Source organism: Equus quagga, chromosome 2 (assembly GCF_021613505.1).
Source record: "Equus quagga isolate Etosha38 chromosome 2, UCLA_HA_Equagga_1.0, whole genome shotgun sequence".
Classification (NCBI taxonomy): Eukaryota; Metazoa; Chordata; class Mammalia; order Perissodactyla; family Equidae; genus Equus; species Equus quagga.
Genome location: NC_060268.1, coordinates 77,715,942 through 77,732,881, shown reverse-complemented (window position 1 = coordinate 77,732,881; position 16,940 = coordinate 77,715,942). Strand labels below are relative to the sequence as shown.

The following is a 16,940-nucleotide window of genomic DNA, read 5'->3' as shown; positions in this document are numbered from 1 at the left end:
TGAAGCACAACACCTTGTGTTCTCTGTTGTTAATAGTGTCTGTGGTTCTTGACAATTTCAGCTGTGAATATGTATCCTTTAGGTTTTAGCCACTGCTTTGCACAAGCCATGTATAGCCAGAGGAACAATTCCTTTGTGTTTGCTCTCAAGGACTGTATGACGACAGGAAGATGCATATTGCATACTTTATTCTGACACATTAACAAAACTCTTGGTTGCCCTAAACTATTACAGTGTGATCTTTGACATAATCTTGTACTTTTTTATTCATTGTGCAATTTTAAGACATAAAACATTAAAACATAAAACAAAGACCCATGAAAAACATCGGATGTTTATGGTTCCTTTCCACTTCTGACTTCTTGCTCCTCATAATTTTATTTTTCTTCTCCCCCGCCCCTCCTTTTTTTCTTGTTTGCTTTCTCTTTAATTTCTCCTTCTTACATAGTTGTTTACTCCCTAAGTAACCTATTGGTGACATTTCTTAGGCTATTCGGTGGCCCTCAGAAATAAAAAGAGTGTAGAATCTTGCAAACTGATTAAGTGATTTATCCCAATTGGAGTATTGTCTCTTTCATTTGATCCTATTCCAACTAAAAAAAACTAAGTTTACTAAAATATGCTACAAAAATACTACCTTGAGTTTAGTGCATTAAATTTTAGGTTCATCATAAGTGCAAATTGCCAAACATTTTAAATGAAAATGTTTTCAGAAATTGATGCTGTTTAAATTACCAAGATGTTACTCATCGGTGGTTTTGATTTAGTAATCAAAGAAACGAAACACATTAGCATTCAGTTTCTGTGGAAGTTTTCTCTTGCTTGGCCTTCTGTTCTTCCACTGTAATTCCAGACACAACTACTAAGTTACCTGCACTGCTGGCATGCCCAGATCTATCTAATTTTCCCTGAAAGCCTTTAGCATTTCTAGGATGGCCGTGTAAGCTTTTTGACCTTAAAGATGGGAATCCCAAAGTTTGGTCTGTTTTCACAGACAGTAAGTTTTCCTTTCCAGTTCTGTCAGTAACAGCTAGAGATAAATGAGAAGTTTGAGGGACTGCTTCAGAAACACAGTTTTCATCTTCGGTATCTGTAAATTGTTCTTTCCGCTCAGCTTGCATTGCAGCTTCTGACACAATCAAAGGAATATCCGTGCTGTGAGAACGTGTGATCTTTCTAACTTGGTATTTCCATTCTGTAGTCCATTGCTGAATTGTAGAGGCGCCTGCTTGGTCCGTGACTGTACTGTACTCTGCACTCCAGTTGTTAGCCCCTCTGACCAGCTTTCTTCCACGGGAATATACAAAGCTTCTGGACTTCATTGTTTTACACGCATTGAGCGTTTCCTCGGGGTAATAGCGTGTCATTTTTGTTTCTTCCAGAGGATAGGAAATAGTGCCTTCTATCTCTGTGGTTTCCACGGTTAGCTGAGTGTTTTGAAAATCTGATTTGTTCTCTCCGTTCTTAACATCTGTTTGATTTAAACTTGGGGAAATAGTTTCCTCTCTTCTGGAGTCTGCCCGCCTTTCATCATCTTCAGCTGAAATCCCAATATCTGGACCTAATTTCGGCTCTGAGGTGTACTTTACGTTGTCGAATGCAAGTCGACTGCACTCTGGCGTTGCTGGCGTGCTTGTGCTGGATAGAAGGTGAAGGCTGCCCTGACGCTCTGGTACCAGATGTGTTTTTGGGTCCTTCTCTTCCTTCATACGGAAGGAACCGGCTTTTTTCCTGAATCCTGTCCCTGGTGGCTTGGAGACAGAAGTATCCTCACACAACAGCTCCTCTCCATTAAAATGATATCTACACATGCTGTAGCCGTCGGCGCTGCTGAGGCTGCTCTGCCTTAGAAGAAAAGTTGCATCGCATACAGAAGAAGCTCGGGACCGTGTCTGTATCAGGTCGGACCTGTCAATTCCTGCAAGATTTTCCAGAGCATTCACCATTCTGCTAGATAATTCTTCTAGTTGGGAAAGTCGAAGGTCAACAGTCTGTAGGGAAGTTTTCATAAAATTTTCTCGTTCATTGATTTCTTCCAACCTCATTGACATATTTTCAACCCTGGTGAATACAAAGGGATAGGTTTATTAAACTGAGATTAATTAAATATTAAAAGCAAAACTATGATATTGTTATACAATTTTTCAGTCTTTTGAGAATCATGGAACTCACTGGGCATATTTTCAAACTTCATGCATTCCTAATATAACTTCTAAAAATTTCTGTGAGGAGCATCAGAAAATGATAGAAATACAGTTAACACATGTAGTGCTATTTACCATTCATTGCTCTACGTGCTTTACGTATTCATTAATAAGTACTCACTGAGGTGCTATTCTAGGCTTGTTTACTACTTACAACGGCCTTATGAGGTAAGAACTATTATCATCATCCCATTTTACAGATGAGGAAATAAAAAAGTCATGGAGAGTGTGAGTAATTTGGCCAAGGTCACACAGCTGGCGAACAGTGCAGCTAAGATTTGAATGCGCACAGTGCAGCTCCAGCATTTGCTCCAGTCTTTGTCTCTTAGCTGGTACATCACATTGCCTCTGATGATAAAGCAAGATACTAGCACTTAGGTTTCTGAGTTTTGACTACAGCTGTCGGCAATTAATGGTTATGATGACAAAATAAATAAATTAAACTCCTTATTTGAAGTTCAGGGCATTCAGAAAATGAATTGTTAATAATTAAGTTCATATTATCAGATAGTTTACCTAAGGGACATGAGGTCCTTTAATTGTCTAAAGAATAGCAATAACTTTAAATTGCTCATTATATTTAATAATTAGTGTTGCCTTATGGGGTTGTGAGAAAGAAAGATCATGGCAAATTATAAATATCTGCTGTTAGATTTTTTTTTTAACTCCTAGAAGATCAGGCAACAGCCTATGAAACTGTAATGTTGCCTGAACTAAAACCTGCTGGTATAGACTATGTTTTGTGTTTCAAGGATAAATATAGCGGGGGAGTCTTTCAACTGGTTCATGAAATTTAACTCTAAGAGGCAGCAAGGCATTCCCAGGACCTAAAACTGTTGTCTACAAGTTGAATTTGTGCCCGGGGTGGCCAGGGCAGAGGGGACCCTGGTGCCAGCTCGGAGGCTCTGGGCCCTCTAAACCGGGCGTTGTGGCAGTCTGTCCCAGCAAGGTCATTCCTGTGTGAAGGCAAACACTTCAGTCTGCTTTTGTTATGCTCTGGTTTTCTATCTTTTCACAGAAATGTACAGGCAGGCTCTAGGGTCACCCAGTTTGCACTGAATCTGCTTCCAGCAGGTCTTTGCTACCCTCTCGACAACTCCTTATAAATCCCCTCACCTGTTCTTGCTTTCCTCTTTTCTACTTCCTGATCATCTGCTGCTTTTCTTGGCACGACGTTTCTGCTCTCTGCCTGACTACATCTCCCGTGCTGTCCTCACTCTCTGCTGCTTCTGCAGCTACCTTGCCCTACATTCTCCTAGAACTGCTTTTGCTAATGCTGTTCTTCTGCTGGCCACATTGACAGCTGCGCTGTGATGTGTGGGAGGGTCCTTGGCTTCTATTCTTAACTCTTTTCACAGGGAGAGGACTATTTATATGCCCTTAGGAAACCACATCATTTGAGCAGGAAGGGTCTGGCTTCCTGGAAGTTTGCCACCAGGCGGACCAAATTCACCAAATTCACTGTGTATGAGAAGTCCTGACTTCCTTCTTTTAAAGTTTCCCTACCATACATACTGCAGGTTCTAGCGGTTCTCTCTCCTTCCACATTTCAGGGACAAAGAGAAGAACTTTTCACTATGAATTTTCTATTACTTCAACTAAGACTTGGTTTATCTCTGTGAAATGTGTCTCCTTGCTCACTTCAAATCTGTTACCCCCAAGGATTCCTTTTGTGTTAAGAACCACGCTGCCTCTGTAACAGTCAAACTTGCAATCCTTTATCAAATACTACATTTAACGATAATGCAGCTGTGCAAACTTTTGAAAATAAATAACCTGGTGAAATATAGATAAGTATCTTTCCTCTCAAATATTTTATACTTCTCTGCTTCTTTTTTTTCTCCTGTATTACCTAATCCAGATAACAGCATCACAGGCCACTCACATGCAAGAAAGCAACTTCAAAGTACATCTGATTCTTTAGTCTGCCTTACACCTCTCTGACCCCCCCTCCCCTGCATTGAATAAGTTACCAAGCTCTGTGGTAGGACTCCTCTTTAAGGAGTCTCTTAAATCTCCTATCCCACCTGCCACTCCCTCAGCTGAAGCTGTGAAAGAAACAATGCTTCATGATGTGGCCTAGGTTAAGAAAAAATGTCAGATGCATATTTCAAGCTCATCGTAAACAGCTACAGTGTGGAGACAGCACATTTTAAATGGCTATGCCAAATCAAGGGAAGTTGTATTGAGTTTTCATAGTATGTAGGAAAAGAGAAATAAAAAAATAAGTGTAAGTTCACATATATCTGAAATGATTAAGAAAAAGGACGAATGAGGAAATATCTCCTATGCTAGCTATGTTTTGTGACTTCCCACAATTACTTAAAACATGTTTCGCAAATCTTGATATTCATACAAGGAGTGATTTCCATTTTAGATGGGGAAAGACAGGCTATCTAGGAGACAATTTGACAAGAGTCCCACATCTGTTTACACATTGAGTGGCAGGAAACACATAAGAGAAATCTATCATTTGTGACAGAGCTCTTAGTGAGATATGAGATTTCCTACATTTCGAGGTCTTAATTCTTCTCTCCTTTCACCACAGAGTGAAATACTTTTCAGCACAGCACAGAATACAAAAGTATTTTAGGTCCAAAGTGATTTACTTGGCTTTCCCATTAAATAAAGTTGATTCCCTCTTAAGACATATTTCTAATTTCATCTTTTCTTTTTAAAATTATCATGCAGTAAATTGACTACTTTTTCTTTTGGTGACAGTTCTTTGAATTTTAACCCATGTATAGCTTTCTATAACTAACATCACGATCAGGATCCAGAGTAATTCCATCACCCCCAGAACTCCCTCGTGCCACACCTTTATAGTCACTCCCTCCCCTACCCCCAATCCCAGCAACCACTGGTAGGTTCTCCATCCCTATGGTTTCATCTTTTTCAGAAGGTCAAGTAAATAGAATTATACAGTAGGTAAACTTTTGAGACTGGCCTCTTTCAGCATAATGTCGTTGAGATTCATGCAAGCTGTTGCATGTATCAATCATTCATTCCTTTCTTTTGCCAAGTAGTATTACATGGTATGGGTGTACCACAGTATCTGTTGAAGGACATTTGGGTTATTTCCATTTTTTGGCAAATATGAAAGGATCTGCTATAAACATTTGTGTACAAGTTTTGTGTGAATATAGGGTTTTTAAAAATTGTTTTTATTGAGATATAATTGACATATAACATTGTGTAAGTTTAAGGTGTACAACGTACTAATCTGATTGCAATTTACATATTACAATATGATTACCACTGTAGAGTTAGCTGACACCTCTCTCATGTCACATAATTATCATTTCTTTTTTGGGGGTGGGAAAAATTAAGATCTAGTCTCTTAGCAGGCTTGAAGTTTATAATACAGTATCGTTGACTATACTCACTATGCTGTGCATTAGATCTCCAGGACTTATTTATTTACTGGTTACAAGTTTGTATCCTTAAACATCTCCCTAGTTCCCCTACCCTCTAGCCCCTGGTAACCACCATTCTATTCTCTGTTTTTATAAGTTTGGCTTTTTTAGATTCCACATATAAGTGACATCATACAGTATTTGTCTTGCTCTGTCTGACTTATTTTACTTAGCATTATGCTAAGTTCAATCCATTTTGTCACAAATGGCAGGATTTCCTTCTTTCTTATAGCTGAATAATATTGCATTGTGTGTGTGTGTGTGTGTGTGTGTGTATGCCACACATCTTCTTTATCCATTCATCAATTGACAGACACTTGGTTGTTTCCATATCTTGGCTGTTGTGAATAACGCTGCAATGAACGTGGGAGTGCATAGGTCTCTTTAATAACCTGTTTTCATTTCCTTTGGATATACACCCAGAAGTGAGATTGCTGGATTGTATGACAGTTTTATTTTTAGTTTTTTAAGGAACTTCCATACTGATTCCCATAGTGGCTGAACCAATAAGTTTTAATTTCTCTAGGACAAGTACCTAGGAGTTGGATTGCTGGTTCATATGGTTAAGTGTATGTTAAACACTATAAGAAACTGCCAAACTGTTTTTCAGAGTGGCTGACCATTCTATATTCCCACCAGCAGTGTTTGAGAGTCCCAGTTGCTCAGCATCCTTGTCGATACTTGATATTGTCCACGTTTTTTGATTTTAGCTATTGTAATATGTGTGTAGAGGTTTCTTATCGTGGTTTTAATTTGTGTTTCACTAATAACTAATAATGTTGAACATCTTTTCATGGGCTTATTTGCCAAAACTTGTCCTTTCTGGTGTGTCTATTCTAATTTTTTGCCCATATTTTAATTGGGTCATTTTTCCCATTACTATTGAGTTTTGAGAGTTCTTTCGATATTCTGTACACAAGTCCTATATCAGATATGTGACGCCTATGTTTTCTCCCAGTCTGCACCTTGTTTTTCATTGTGATAGCAGTGTTTTTTGCAGAGCAAAAGTCTTTCATTTTGATGGAATCCAGTTTATCACTTTTTTCTTTTATGGATCATGCTTTTGGTATCGTGTTTAAGAATTCTTTGTCTAATCCCAGGTCATGAGGATTTTCTCCTATATTTCCTTCTAAAAGTTTTATGGTTTATGTTTTACATTTAGATATGATCCGGTTTTGGTTTCTGTATGTGTCAAGGTCCAATTTTTGCATATGAATGTCCACCTGTTGTTCTAACACCATTTGTTGAAAAGACTATTCATTCTCCATTGAATTACTTTTACACTTTTGAAAAAAATCAGTTAGCCATATTTGGGTGAGTCTCCTTCTGGGCACTTTATTCTGTTCCATTTATATGTGTCTACCCCTTCACCATTACCACACATAACCAACATTACTATAGCTTTATAGTAAGTCTTAAGATTAGGTGGTATGATTCCACTAATGTTGTTCTTCCTTTTTGAAATTGTTTTAGATATTCTAGTTCTTTTGCTTTTCTAGTTAAATTTTAAAACTAGCTCACCTACATCTAAAAAGTATCCTGCTTTTGTATTTTGATTGATTGGTATTATGTTAAATCTATAGATCAATTTGGGGAGAAATGGCATTGCTACCATATAGAACAAGGTATGTTTCTTCATTTCTTTAGATCATCTTTGATTTCTTTTACAAACATGATCTACATACAGATCCTGTACATGTTTTATTAAACTTATGTATGAGTATTTCATTTTTATTGGAGCTTTTGTAAAGTTGTACTGTTTTAAAAATTTTGGTTTCCGATTATGAATTGCTGGTATATAGAATTAAGATTGATTTTTGTGTGTAAATTTTGTATTCTGTAGCCTTGCTAAATTCACATATTACTTCTAGGAGGTTTTTGTATGTTTGTTTAGTTTTATTTTTTAAAGATGTTATGTGTTTTTTCTACGTTAGCAATCATGTCATCTATAAATAGGGATAGTTTTGTTTCTTCCTTTTCAAGATACATGTCTTTTATTTCTTTTTCTCGCTTTATTGCACCGGCTAAGACTTCTAGTACATCATTGAATAGCAGTAGTAGAGTGATAATCCTTGCTTTGCTTCAGTTTTAGGGAGAAAGCACTCAGTCTTCCATCAAATTAGCTGTAGGTTTTTGGTAAATGCCCTTTAACAGATTGAGGAACAGATGTCGAATTTTGTCAAATGCTTTTTCTGCACCAATTTATATGATCATGTGTTTTTTCTTCTTTAAACTGTTCATATGGTGGATTACACTGACTGATTTTCAAATACTGAACAGCCTTTCATTACTGAGACAAACTCGGCCTGGTCATGGCTAGATTCAATTGCTAATACCTTGTTGTGAATTCGTGTGTCTATGTTCATAAGGGACGTTGGTCTGTAGTTTTCTTTTTTAGTCCTCTCTGTCTGGTTTTTGTATCAGGGTAATGCTGGCCTCAGAAATAAGTTGGGAAATGACTATGTCATTTACTATGGATTTTATAGTTGTTGTTCTAGGGATTATAAAACAGTAACATTTCACAGTTTACTTAGCATCAGTTCAATCGGAATGGAGGGACATCAACACAATATAGGTCAATTTTCTGTCCACTTCCTTATGCTCTAGTTGTCTTATACATTATATCAACATGTACTGAGAACCCCGTCAGACAATATTGTAATTTTTGCTTTCAGCTGACAAGCATACTTTAAAGAATTCAAGAGGGGAAGATTCATCTTTGTATGTACTATTTCTGACATTCTTCCTTCATTCCTGATGTGTCAGGTTTATTTCTGCTATCATGTTCTTCTGTCTGAAGAATTTCCTGTAGTAATTCTTTTAGAGCCTGTGTGCTGGCAATGAATTCTCTTAGTTTTCCTCTGTCTGAGAATGTCTTCATTCATTCCTGAAGGATATTTTTTTGGATATAGAGTTTTAGTTGCTAGTTCTTCTCCTTCAGCTTTAAAAACATGGTGTTACTTCCTCCTAGTTGTCATAGGTTCTGATGAGCAATCTGCTGTTCCCCTATTCAAATTGCTATTCCCCTATAAGTAATGTGTCATTTTTCTCTGGCTACTGCCATTTTTTTTCATTGTCTTTTGTTTTCAGCAGTATTTAACATGTGTCTGGGTGTGGATTTCTTTGTGTTAGTCCTGCTTGGCATTTACCAGATTTCTTTAATCTGTAGGTTTATGTATTTCACCCAACTTGAGAAGTTTTCAGTTATTATTTTTCAAAATATTATTTTCTTCAACACATTCTTTCTGTTTTCTTCCTGGGACTCTGATGACACAAATGTTATAACTTTTGTTTTTGTCCCACAGGTCCTTGAGGCTCTTTACTTTTCAGTCTATTTACTCTCTGTAGTTGAAATTGCGTAATTTCTACTGATGTATCTTCAAGTTTACTTATTCTTTCCTCTGTCATCTCTTATGCTTGAGCCTATCCAATGAGATTTTAATTTCACTTATTGTATTTTTCAGTTCTAAAGTTCTCATTGGTTCTTTATGTCTTCTGTTTTTTAACCAAAACTGTCTATTTTTCCATTCATTTCAAGATTCTTTGCAATTTTGTTCAAGTACTTTTATAATAGCTTCTTTAAAGTATTTGTCAGACAATTCCAATGTCTGTGTTATCAAGATAACAGATTCACATTTATTGATTGTCTTTTTCCCAGGTAAGTTGAGATTTTCTGGATTCTTCATATTCTAAACTATTTTTGATTGTATCCCAGACATTTTGAATAATATGTCATGTGACTTCAGGTCTTGTTTAAATTCTATGGAGGTTGTTGATACTTTTGTTTTAGAATATGATTAACCTGGTTAGGTTCAAGCTGCGAGTTCCAGCATGATTTCTGTGGGCTGTGATTCCAATTTTAGTTCAGTTTTCAAAGGCTTTGCAGTGCTTTTGGGATCTGTCCTGTGTGTGTGCAGCCCAGTGATCAGTCTGGGACCTTGGTGGTGGTCTAGTCCTTAGTTCAGTACTCAGTGCCTTTGAAATCTTTCTTCTTTTTTAATATAGGCATTTACAGTTATAAATGTTCTTCTGAGTACTGCGTTTGCTGCATCCCATAAGTTTTAGCTATCTTGAGTTTTCATTTTTGTTTAACTTGAAGTATTTTCTTTCTTTACTTTAAAAATATTTTAATTGTGGTCAAATACACATAACATAAAATTTACCATCTTAACCATCTTTAAGTGTACAGTTCTGTAACATTAAGTACATTCACACTGTTGTGCAGCCTCAAAGTATTTTCTAATTTCCCTTGTGAATGATTCTTCCTTGACCCTTTGTTATTCAAGATTGTGCTGTATAATTTTCACATATTTGTAAATTTTACAAATTTTTTTTTGTTAATTTGTCATTTTATTTCATTGTGGTTGGAGAACACACCTTGTATAATTTCAGCCGTTTAAAAATTTATTGAGACTTGTTTTATGGCCTAACGTATGGTCTATCCTGGAAAGTGTCCCATATGTTCTTGAGAAGAATGTGTGTTCCGCAGTGGTTGAGTGTTCTATAGATGTCTGTTGGATTGAGTTGGCATGTAGTATTGTTCAAGTCTTTTATTTCCTTGGCAATCTTCTGTTTAGCCATTCTATCATTAATGAAAGTGATGTTGGAATCTCCAACTATCATTGTAGAACTGCCTATTTCTCCCTTCAATTCTGTCAGTGTTTGCTCCATATATATTCATATATAATAAGGCTTTGCTATTAGGTGCATGTCTATTTATAATTGTGATATCTTTTTGATCAATTGACCATTGTTCAATGTCCTTCTTTGTCTCTAATAACAATTTTTGTCTTAAAGTTTGTCTAATATTAGTATAGCCACTCCAGCTCTCATTTGGTCACTCTTTGCATGGAATGTATTTGTCTATCTTTTTACTTTCAAAGTATTTGTGTCTTTGAATCTGAAGTGTCTCTGCAGACAGCATACAATTAGATCATATGTATTTTTAATATCCATTCTGCTAGTCTCTGTCTTTGATTGGACAGTTTAATCCATTTACATTTAATATGAGTATTGATAAGGAAGAACTTTCCTCTGCCATTTTGCTATTTGTTTTCTGTATGTCATGTCTATTTTTGTTTTTCAATTCCTCCGTGACTGCTTTCTTCTGTGTTAGACATTTTCTAGTGTATCATTTTAATTCCCTTGTCATTTCTTTTATTGTACATTTTTGAGTTATTTTCTTAGTGGTTGTCCTGGGGATTATAATGAGCTTCTTAATTGATAACAATCTAGTTCAGAGTAACGTCAATTTAATTTCAAAAGTATACAAAAAATTTGCTCCTATAAAGCTCCATTCCTTCCTCTCCTACTCTATGCTATTATTGTCACTAATTACATCTTTATACGTTGTGTGCCCATCAACATAGACTTGTAATTATTGCTTTATGCAGTTGTCTTTTAAGTTATATAGAAATTAAAAAGTAGTTACAAACAAAAAATACATTTATAATGTCTTTCATACTTACCTATGTAGTTAATTGCCTTTACTAGTACTCTTTATTTATTCATGTAGATTTTAGTTATTGTCTGCTGTTTTTTCATTTCTGTCCAAAGGACCCCCTTTGGTATCTCTCTTAGGGCAGGTCTGCTAGTAACGAATTCTCTCAGCTTTTGTTTTTCTGGGAATATCTTAATTTCCCCTTCAGTTTTTTTAAAGATAGTTTTGCTGGATATAGAATTCTTGGTTGGCAGTCTTTTTCTTTCAAAACTTTGAATACATCATCCCACTGACTTCTAGCCTCCTTGGTTTCTGATGACAGGTCAGCCTTTTAGCTTATTGAGGTTCCTTTGCATGTGATGAGTTGCTTCTTTCTTGCTGCTTTCAAGATTCTCTTTCTTTGGCTTTTGACGGTTTCACTGTGATGTGAATAGGTGTCACTCTCTTTAAGTTTATTTTACTCAGAGTTCATTGAGCTTCTTGGATGTGTAGATTCATATCTTTCATCAAATTTGGGAATTTTTTTTTCTATTTTTCCTTCAAATATTCTTTCTGCCACTTTCTCTCTCTCCTTTCCTCTTGGGACGTCCATTATATGTATGCTGTTATGCTGATGGTGTTCCACAGGTCTCTGAGACTCTGTTACTTCTTTTATCTTTCTGTTCCTTAGACTGGATAATCTCAATTGACGTCTTCAAGTTTTCTGATTCTTTCTTCTGCCTGCTCTAATCTGCTTTTGAGCCTCTATAGTAAATTTTTCTTCAATTATTGTACTTTACAACTCCAGAATTTCTGTTTGGTTTAAGTTTTTTTTTTTTCTCCTAAAGATTGGCACCTGAGTTAACATCTGTTGCCAATCTTTTTTTCCCTCCTTCTCCCCCAAATCCCCCAGTACATAGTTATATATTCTAGTTGTAGGTCCTTCTTGTTCTGCTATGTGGGATGCCACCTCAGCATGGCTTGATGAGTGGTACCTGGTCCGTGCCCAGTATCCGAACCAGAGAAACCCTGGGCTGCTGAAGCAGTGTGCATGAACTTAACCATGCAGCTGTGGGGCCAGCCCACTCAGAATTTTTTTTTTTTAAATGAACTTAACCACTCAGCCATGGGGCCAGCCCCCTCAGGTTTTTTTAAAAAGAATAAATTTTATCTCTTCATTCATATTCTCTATGTGGTGAGACATCATTCTCATACTTTCCTTTAGACCTTTAGAGATGGTTTCTTTAGCTCTTTGAACATATTTAAAATAGCTGATTTAAGGTCTTTGTTAAGAAGTCCAACATCTGGGATTCCTCAAGGCCTGTTTCTATTGATTGCCTTTTCCCCTATGTGTGGGCCATACTTTCTTGTTTCTTTGCATGTCTTGTAATTTTTATTTAAAACTAGGCATTTTAAATATTATAATATTGCAACTCTGTAAGTCAGATTCACTGTCCTCCCCAGAGTTTGGTATTTTTTAAAATTTTAGTTATTGTTGTTTGTTTAATGATTTTTCTGAAATAATTCTGTAAAGTCTGTATTCTTTGTTGGGTGTGCCCACTGAAATCTCTATTCTTTTAGCTTAGTGGTCAGCTAATGATTGGATAGAGACTTCCTTAAACTCCTTAAATAAAAATATCTCCTAGTCTTTACTGAGGGGCTCTATGTATCCATGTCTTCAACACTGAGTTAGGCAGTTTACATCTTTGTCTTAGCCTTCCCTTCCTACTTGCACAGAGACTCAAAGTCAACTGTAACTGAGGACTTTCAGCCTTTTCAGGTCTTTCCTGAGCATGTGCACAGCCCTGTGCATGAACATGGCCTTTTAGATTCCTGGGAATATGTTAGCTTTTCAAAGCCCTGTGGCCATCTCATTTCTCAGCCTTTTCTCCCAAGCTTTTTGGTTAGTCTGTTGTTTGTTCCAACTCTGGTATATATCACCTTAGGGAACAGGGATTAAACACTTGCCTGTAAATGTTTGTGACAAATACTCCACGTCTGCCCCCCGGCTGGCAGCTTTAGCACTGAGCCAGTTTCAAGTCAGGGGGCATTAAGACACACTTTTTAAGCCAGTCTTTCAGGGAGCCACCAGACAGGACAAAACAAACTGTTGTAATTCTTTATGGATGCTGTCCATTCTGCCTCCACTGGTACCAGCAATTGAGGCTGTTATTTTCAGGGCTACCACTGAGGAGGGGGGAATGGAACTGGGTAAACTGAAATGCCATAAAGCTCACTTTTTAAAAAAACTGAGATTCAGCCATGTTTCTGGAATAAGCACTCCACAGATTGCTGCAAGACTTTGGTTAATTTCCAGAGTTCTAAAAAAGTTGATTCTGAAAATTTCTGCCAGTTTTTTTTTCCATTTATAGAGGGATGCAATTCCAGAGTTCTTTATTCTATCATTTTTGTTCATTTCGTCTCCCTCAATGCTTTTTGTAAGGAGCAGAACCACACACGTGCATACACGCACATGCAAACACACACACCCCGACTGGAGGTGAGCCCTTGACTTCATAAACAACATTATGGGGTTACTTTTCCAAGTTTCTCCCTCTCTACAATCTTCCTGGTATTTCTAGTTCCCTGGAGCTCCCCCTTTCCATCCCCCAATCAGAAATTTTGGGCTTTAATTAATCCACTCTGCTGTATGCTTCCACAAGTATGCCCACTTCCAGGGCCGAGTGCAGGAAGACAGAGAGAGAGAAAAAAAGCAATGGTTGGCCCCACCTTCTTGGCTCTTGATACAGTAGGTAGGGACCTGGGTGGACCACTGGATCTCCTGCAACTGACTCAAGGTAGGGGAACAATAGGAAGAGAAAGAAGGCACTCTTAGAATAAGCATGATGAGGTCTCAGGATAATTTCATTTCATATTAAAAGATATATGACCTCATTTTGTTCCCAGGCTGATAAAGCAAAAAATATTAATTCTTAGGAATAGCATCTTTGCCTCTAATGTCTTCTCACTCCAATCTAAAACAACAACACAGATAAACAATCATGTCATTCCTTGCTTAAAAACAGTAGCAGCTTCTCATCACATTTAAGATAAAAAGACAAATTTCATCGTAGTGTTAGGTACCAAGGAGTGCATCAAAGGGAAACCTTATAATCTCCATGGTAATCCCATTCTGTGATATGGACAGCTGACAGTTTCTCAGTATGACGTAAAGTGCTATGTTAATGGAGCTTCAGGTTTTCCCTCCCAGTTCAATAGCACTCCTTAACCTCCTCCTATAAACATTTCTGTTCCTTGTATGCATCAAAGCTCTTCAGAATCTGACCACAATCCTCCCTTTCTGCCTCATCTTGTTCTTCATCCTCAAATTTGCTTGCACCCTTCACAAACAGGCCATCATCATCAAAACAAAAAGGTAAAATTCTCTTACAACTTGAAGACCCCAAATACCAAGGCATTTGATGTCCTCAGTTTGAGAAAACCTATTCTGGAACTTGTAGCTACCTCTAACATTTGTGGAAGAACCAGATGAATGAAAGCTGTCTTGGTGATGTCAGGGACCCCAGCCATTGTATATAAAATTCTGTTGCTATTCTGGCTTCATGTATTATTTAATTAGATTAACATGCCTGCATTGTTTATTAGAATGTAGAACATTTTCCAAAATAATGTTCATTTTATAAATTATGCCAACAATTTGAAATATTTCAAATCACGTGGTCAAACGACTTTATTTTTCTAGGATGACTAGTATTGGCTCAAAGGGACTATTTCTTTAGATAATGAGTACTTTTGTGAGGCAAAGTGCTCTTTCTTACACACTACACTACTGATTTCTTATCAGATCTACTTCTATCCATTTCCCCCCAATTTGAATTCATGGCTTCTGTAACTATTTCTGTGTTTGGATTTACTTGTGGGTCACATAAGTAGCTTCTCTAGGTTTCGATTTCATACATTATGGTAGCATTTACTTCACAGCAAAAATTCTTCCATTTTGAAAGGGCATTAAGGCCATTTTACTAACCACCAAACACTGATTTCTCAAGTGGCAGGCAGGAAGAACAATTCCTAAGGGCGAGTCTTCTCCATTCTCCATATCAAAAGAAACTAAAAACAAATGAAATCTATAATCTGTCCGAGCCCAAATGAACTGTTTTCCTGTCTTTGAATAGAATTTCAGCTGCACTTGACTTATGACGTTACTTGCCCTGCCCTTTACTGCTTCATGTGTATCTCCTACTAAATCACCGAGAGCCCAGAACCCAATTTGCTTAATCAGTCTTGATCAATAATAGCTGTGTTTTCCCCTCAGCTTTTTGTTTGATTCAGAGGTTAGTACATATTGGTCTTTGGGCTTTTCTGTTAAAAGGCAATGCCCTACTGCCCTAATCAGTCTCAAAATCTGGTGCGTATATACATAATTCTATTTATTTTTTAAATTAAGAAAGTAAAAGATAATGGTCCCAGATTAACTGCCGATGTTACATATCATGATTCTTTTTGTGTGTTTAGTTTGTATTCAAGAAAAAAGAAAGGCTGTTTCTGGTTAACATTTTGTCAGCCTCAGGATTCTTTTTGAGATGTGCCCATATTCTCATTAGGGATGAAGCTGTTCCACCAGGTCATTTTTATTGTGCATCTGTCACTGGTGAATGATTCATAAAGTAATAATAATAATAACAGTAGTAGCATAATAATCTTATGAGAATTAAGTGAAATTGTGTAAAAGAAAGTACTCTGTAGACTATAAATGCTATGCAGGTGTAAAATGTCATGAGTGTATGAAGTAGGTATGATTGCAAATCTTCAGATGCTTTTATCTGTATCCTAGCTTATCTATTACTTAGGAGTATTTGATTTTGAATGTTACACCACTAAACCTTAAAGTAGTTTCACTGAAACACATTTTTGTTAAGGTATTGTAAAAAATGTTTTCCATTTCATTCAAATAATAGGTCCAGCAATGTATAAATTTGTGAAACTTTTGTAGGAACTTCCAAGAGAATACCTACATATGGAATAACTTTATTGGACTTTCATAGACTCTTACCTATTAAATATAATGTCCAAATTCATGTTCTCATGGTAAAAGTTCCCGTATGTCCTTCCTAAGGACAGAACTTAGACATTTGGAATTCTGTAGTAAGCCAGTTATTAAAACTTGTTTTATGTACAGTCATCTTTTCTTGTGTAAACATCACCCTTCACCTGCAAGGCATCTCATAAATTATATGGGAACATTTCCTTAATGATAGAGTTAGATGTTAACATAAAAACGTAATGTTAGTGGAGCAACTAGGTCCAGTTCATACTTGAAGAAACACATGTTTCAAGATCCTATAGTATTTTATATTGAGTTCTAAGATGATTCCTACCCTGTAATCTTATTCCAGGTCTATAGATCATAAGGTTGTCTAACCCAGGCCAAAATTTCCATCCAGCTATTTTAATTTCCATCTACTTCTTCATATGAAGCTGCCTTTTAAGTTTAGTAATTGCAGGGAGAACATCCAGGATGGAACCTACTTGTGCTTACTTACAGAGTTTTTATATGTGAAACACTAAACCAAGACCAAGATGTTAAGTCTTTATTCTTCTATGCTTCTCATTCTTTTTAATATGCAAAATACTGAATAGTTACTCAAAGAATATTAAGCTCTCTAGGATTCTAGCACTATGCTGCATCGTTTATATACACCAACATGGCTACACCTCAGACCTCCTTAGTTTCTGGAATTCAAGTCATCTAAATAATTAGTCTTTTCTGGCTACATTTCACTTTCTGTTCAGGCCAGACTCTGTCGTCAGTCACTCAGTGAAGCTCTTATTAATATCCCAGCTTGTCTCTCCCTTGCTTCCTACATAATAATGTCAAGCCCTAATCCTTTATCTACCACGACTAGGACTCCAGGGCCGCGGGGGGGGGGGGGGGGGGGG

At 36.8% G+C, this 16,940-nt stretch overlaps 1 protein-coding gene across 1 annotated transcript in view; it reads right to left on the bottom strand.

Moving 5' to 3' along the window:
- Positions 1–280: 280 nt before the first annotated feature.
- The window catches only part of TRPM1 (transient receptor potential cation channel subfamily M member 1), a 113,152-nt gene continuing 96,492 nt past the window's right edge, over positions 281–16,940 (bottom strand). The window contains exon 26 of the mRNA XM_046652768.1: positions 281–2,061. Within this exon, the coding sequence (XP_046508724.1) occupies positions 789–2,061 (1,273 nt within the window). The 3' untranslated portion in view covers positions 281–788. The remainder of the gene's footprint in view (positions 2,062–16,940) is intronic.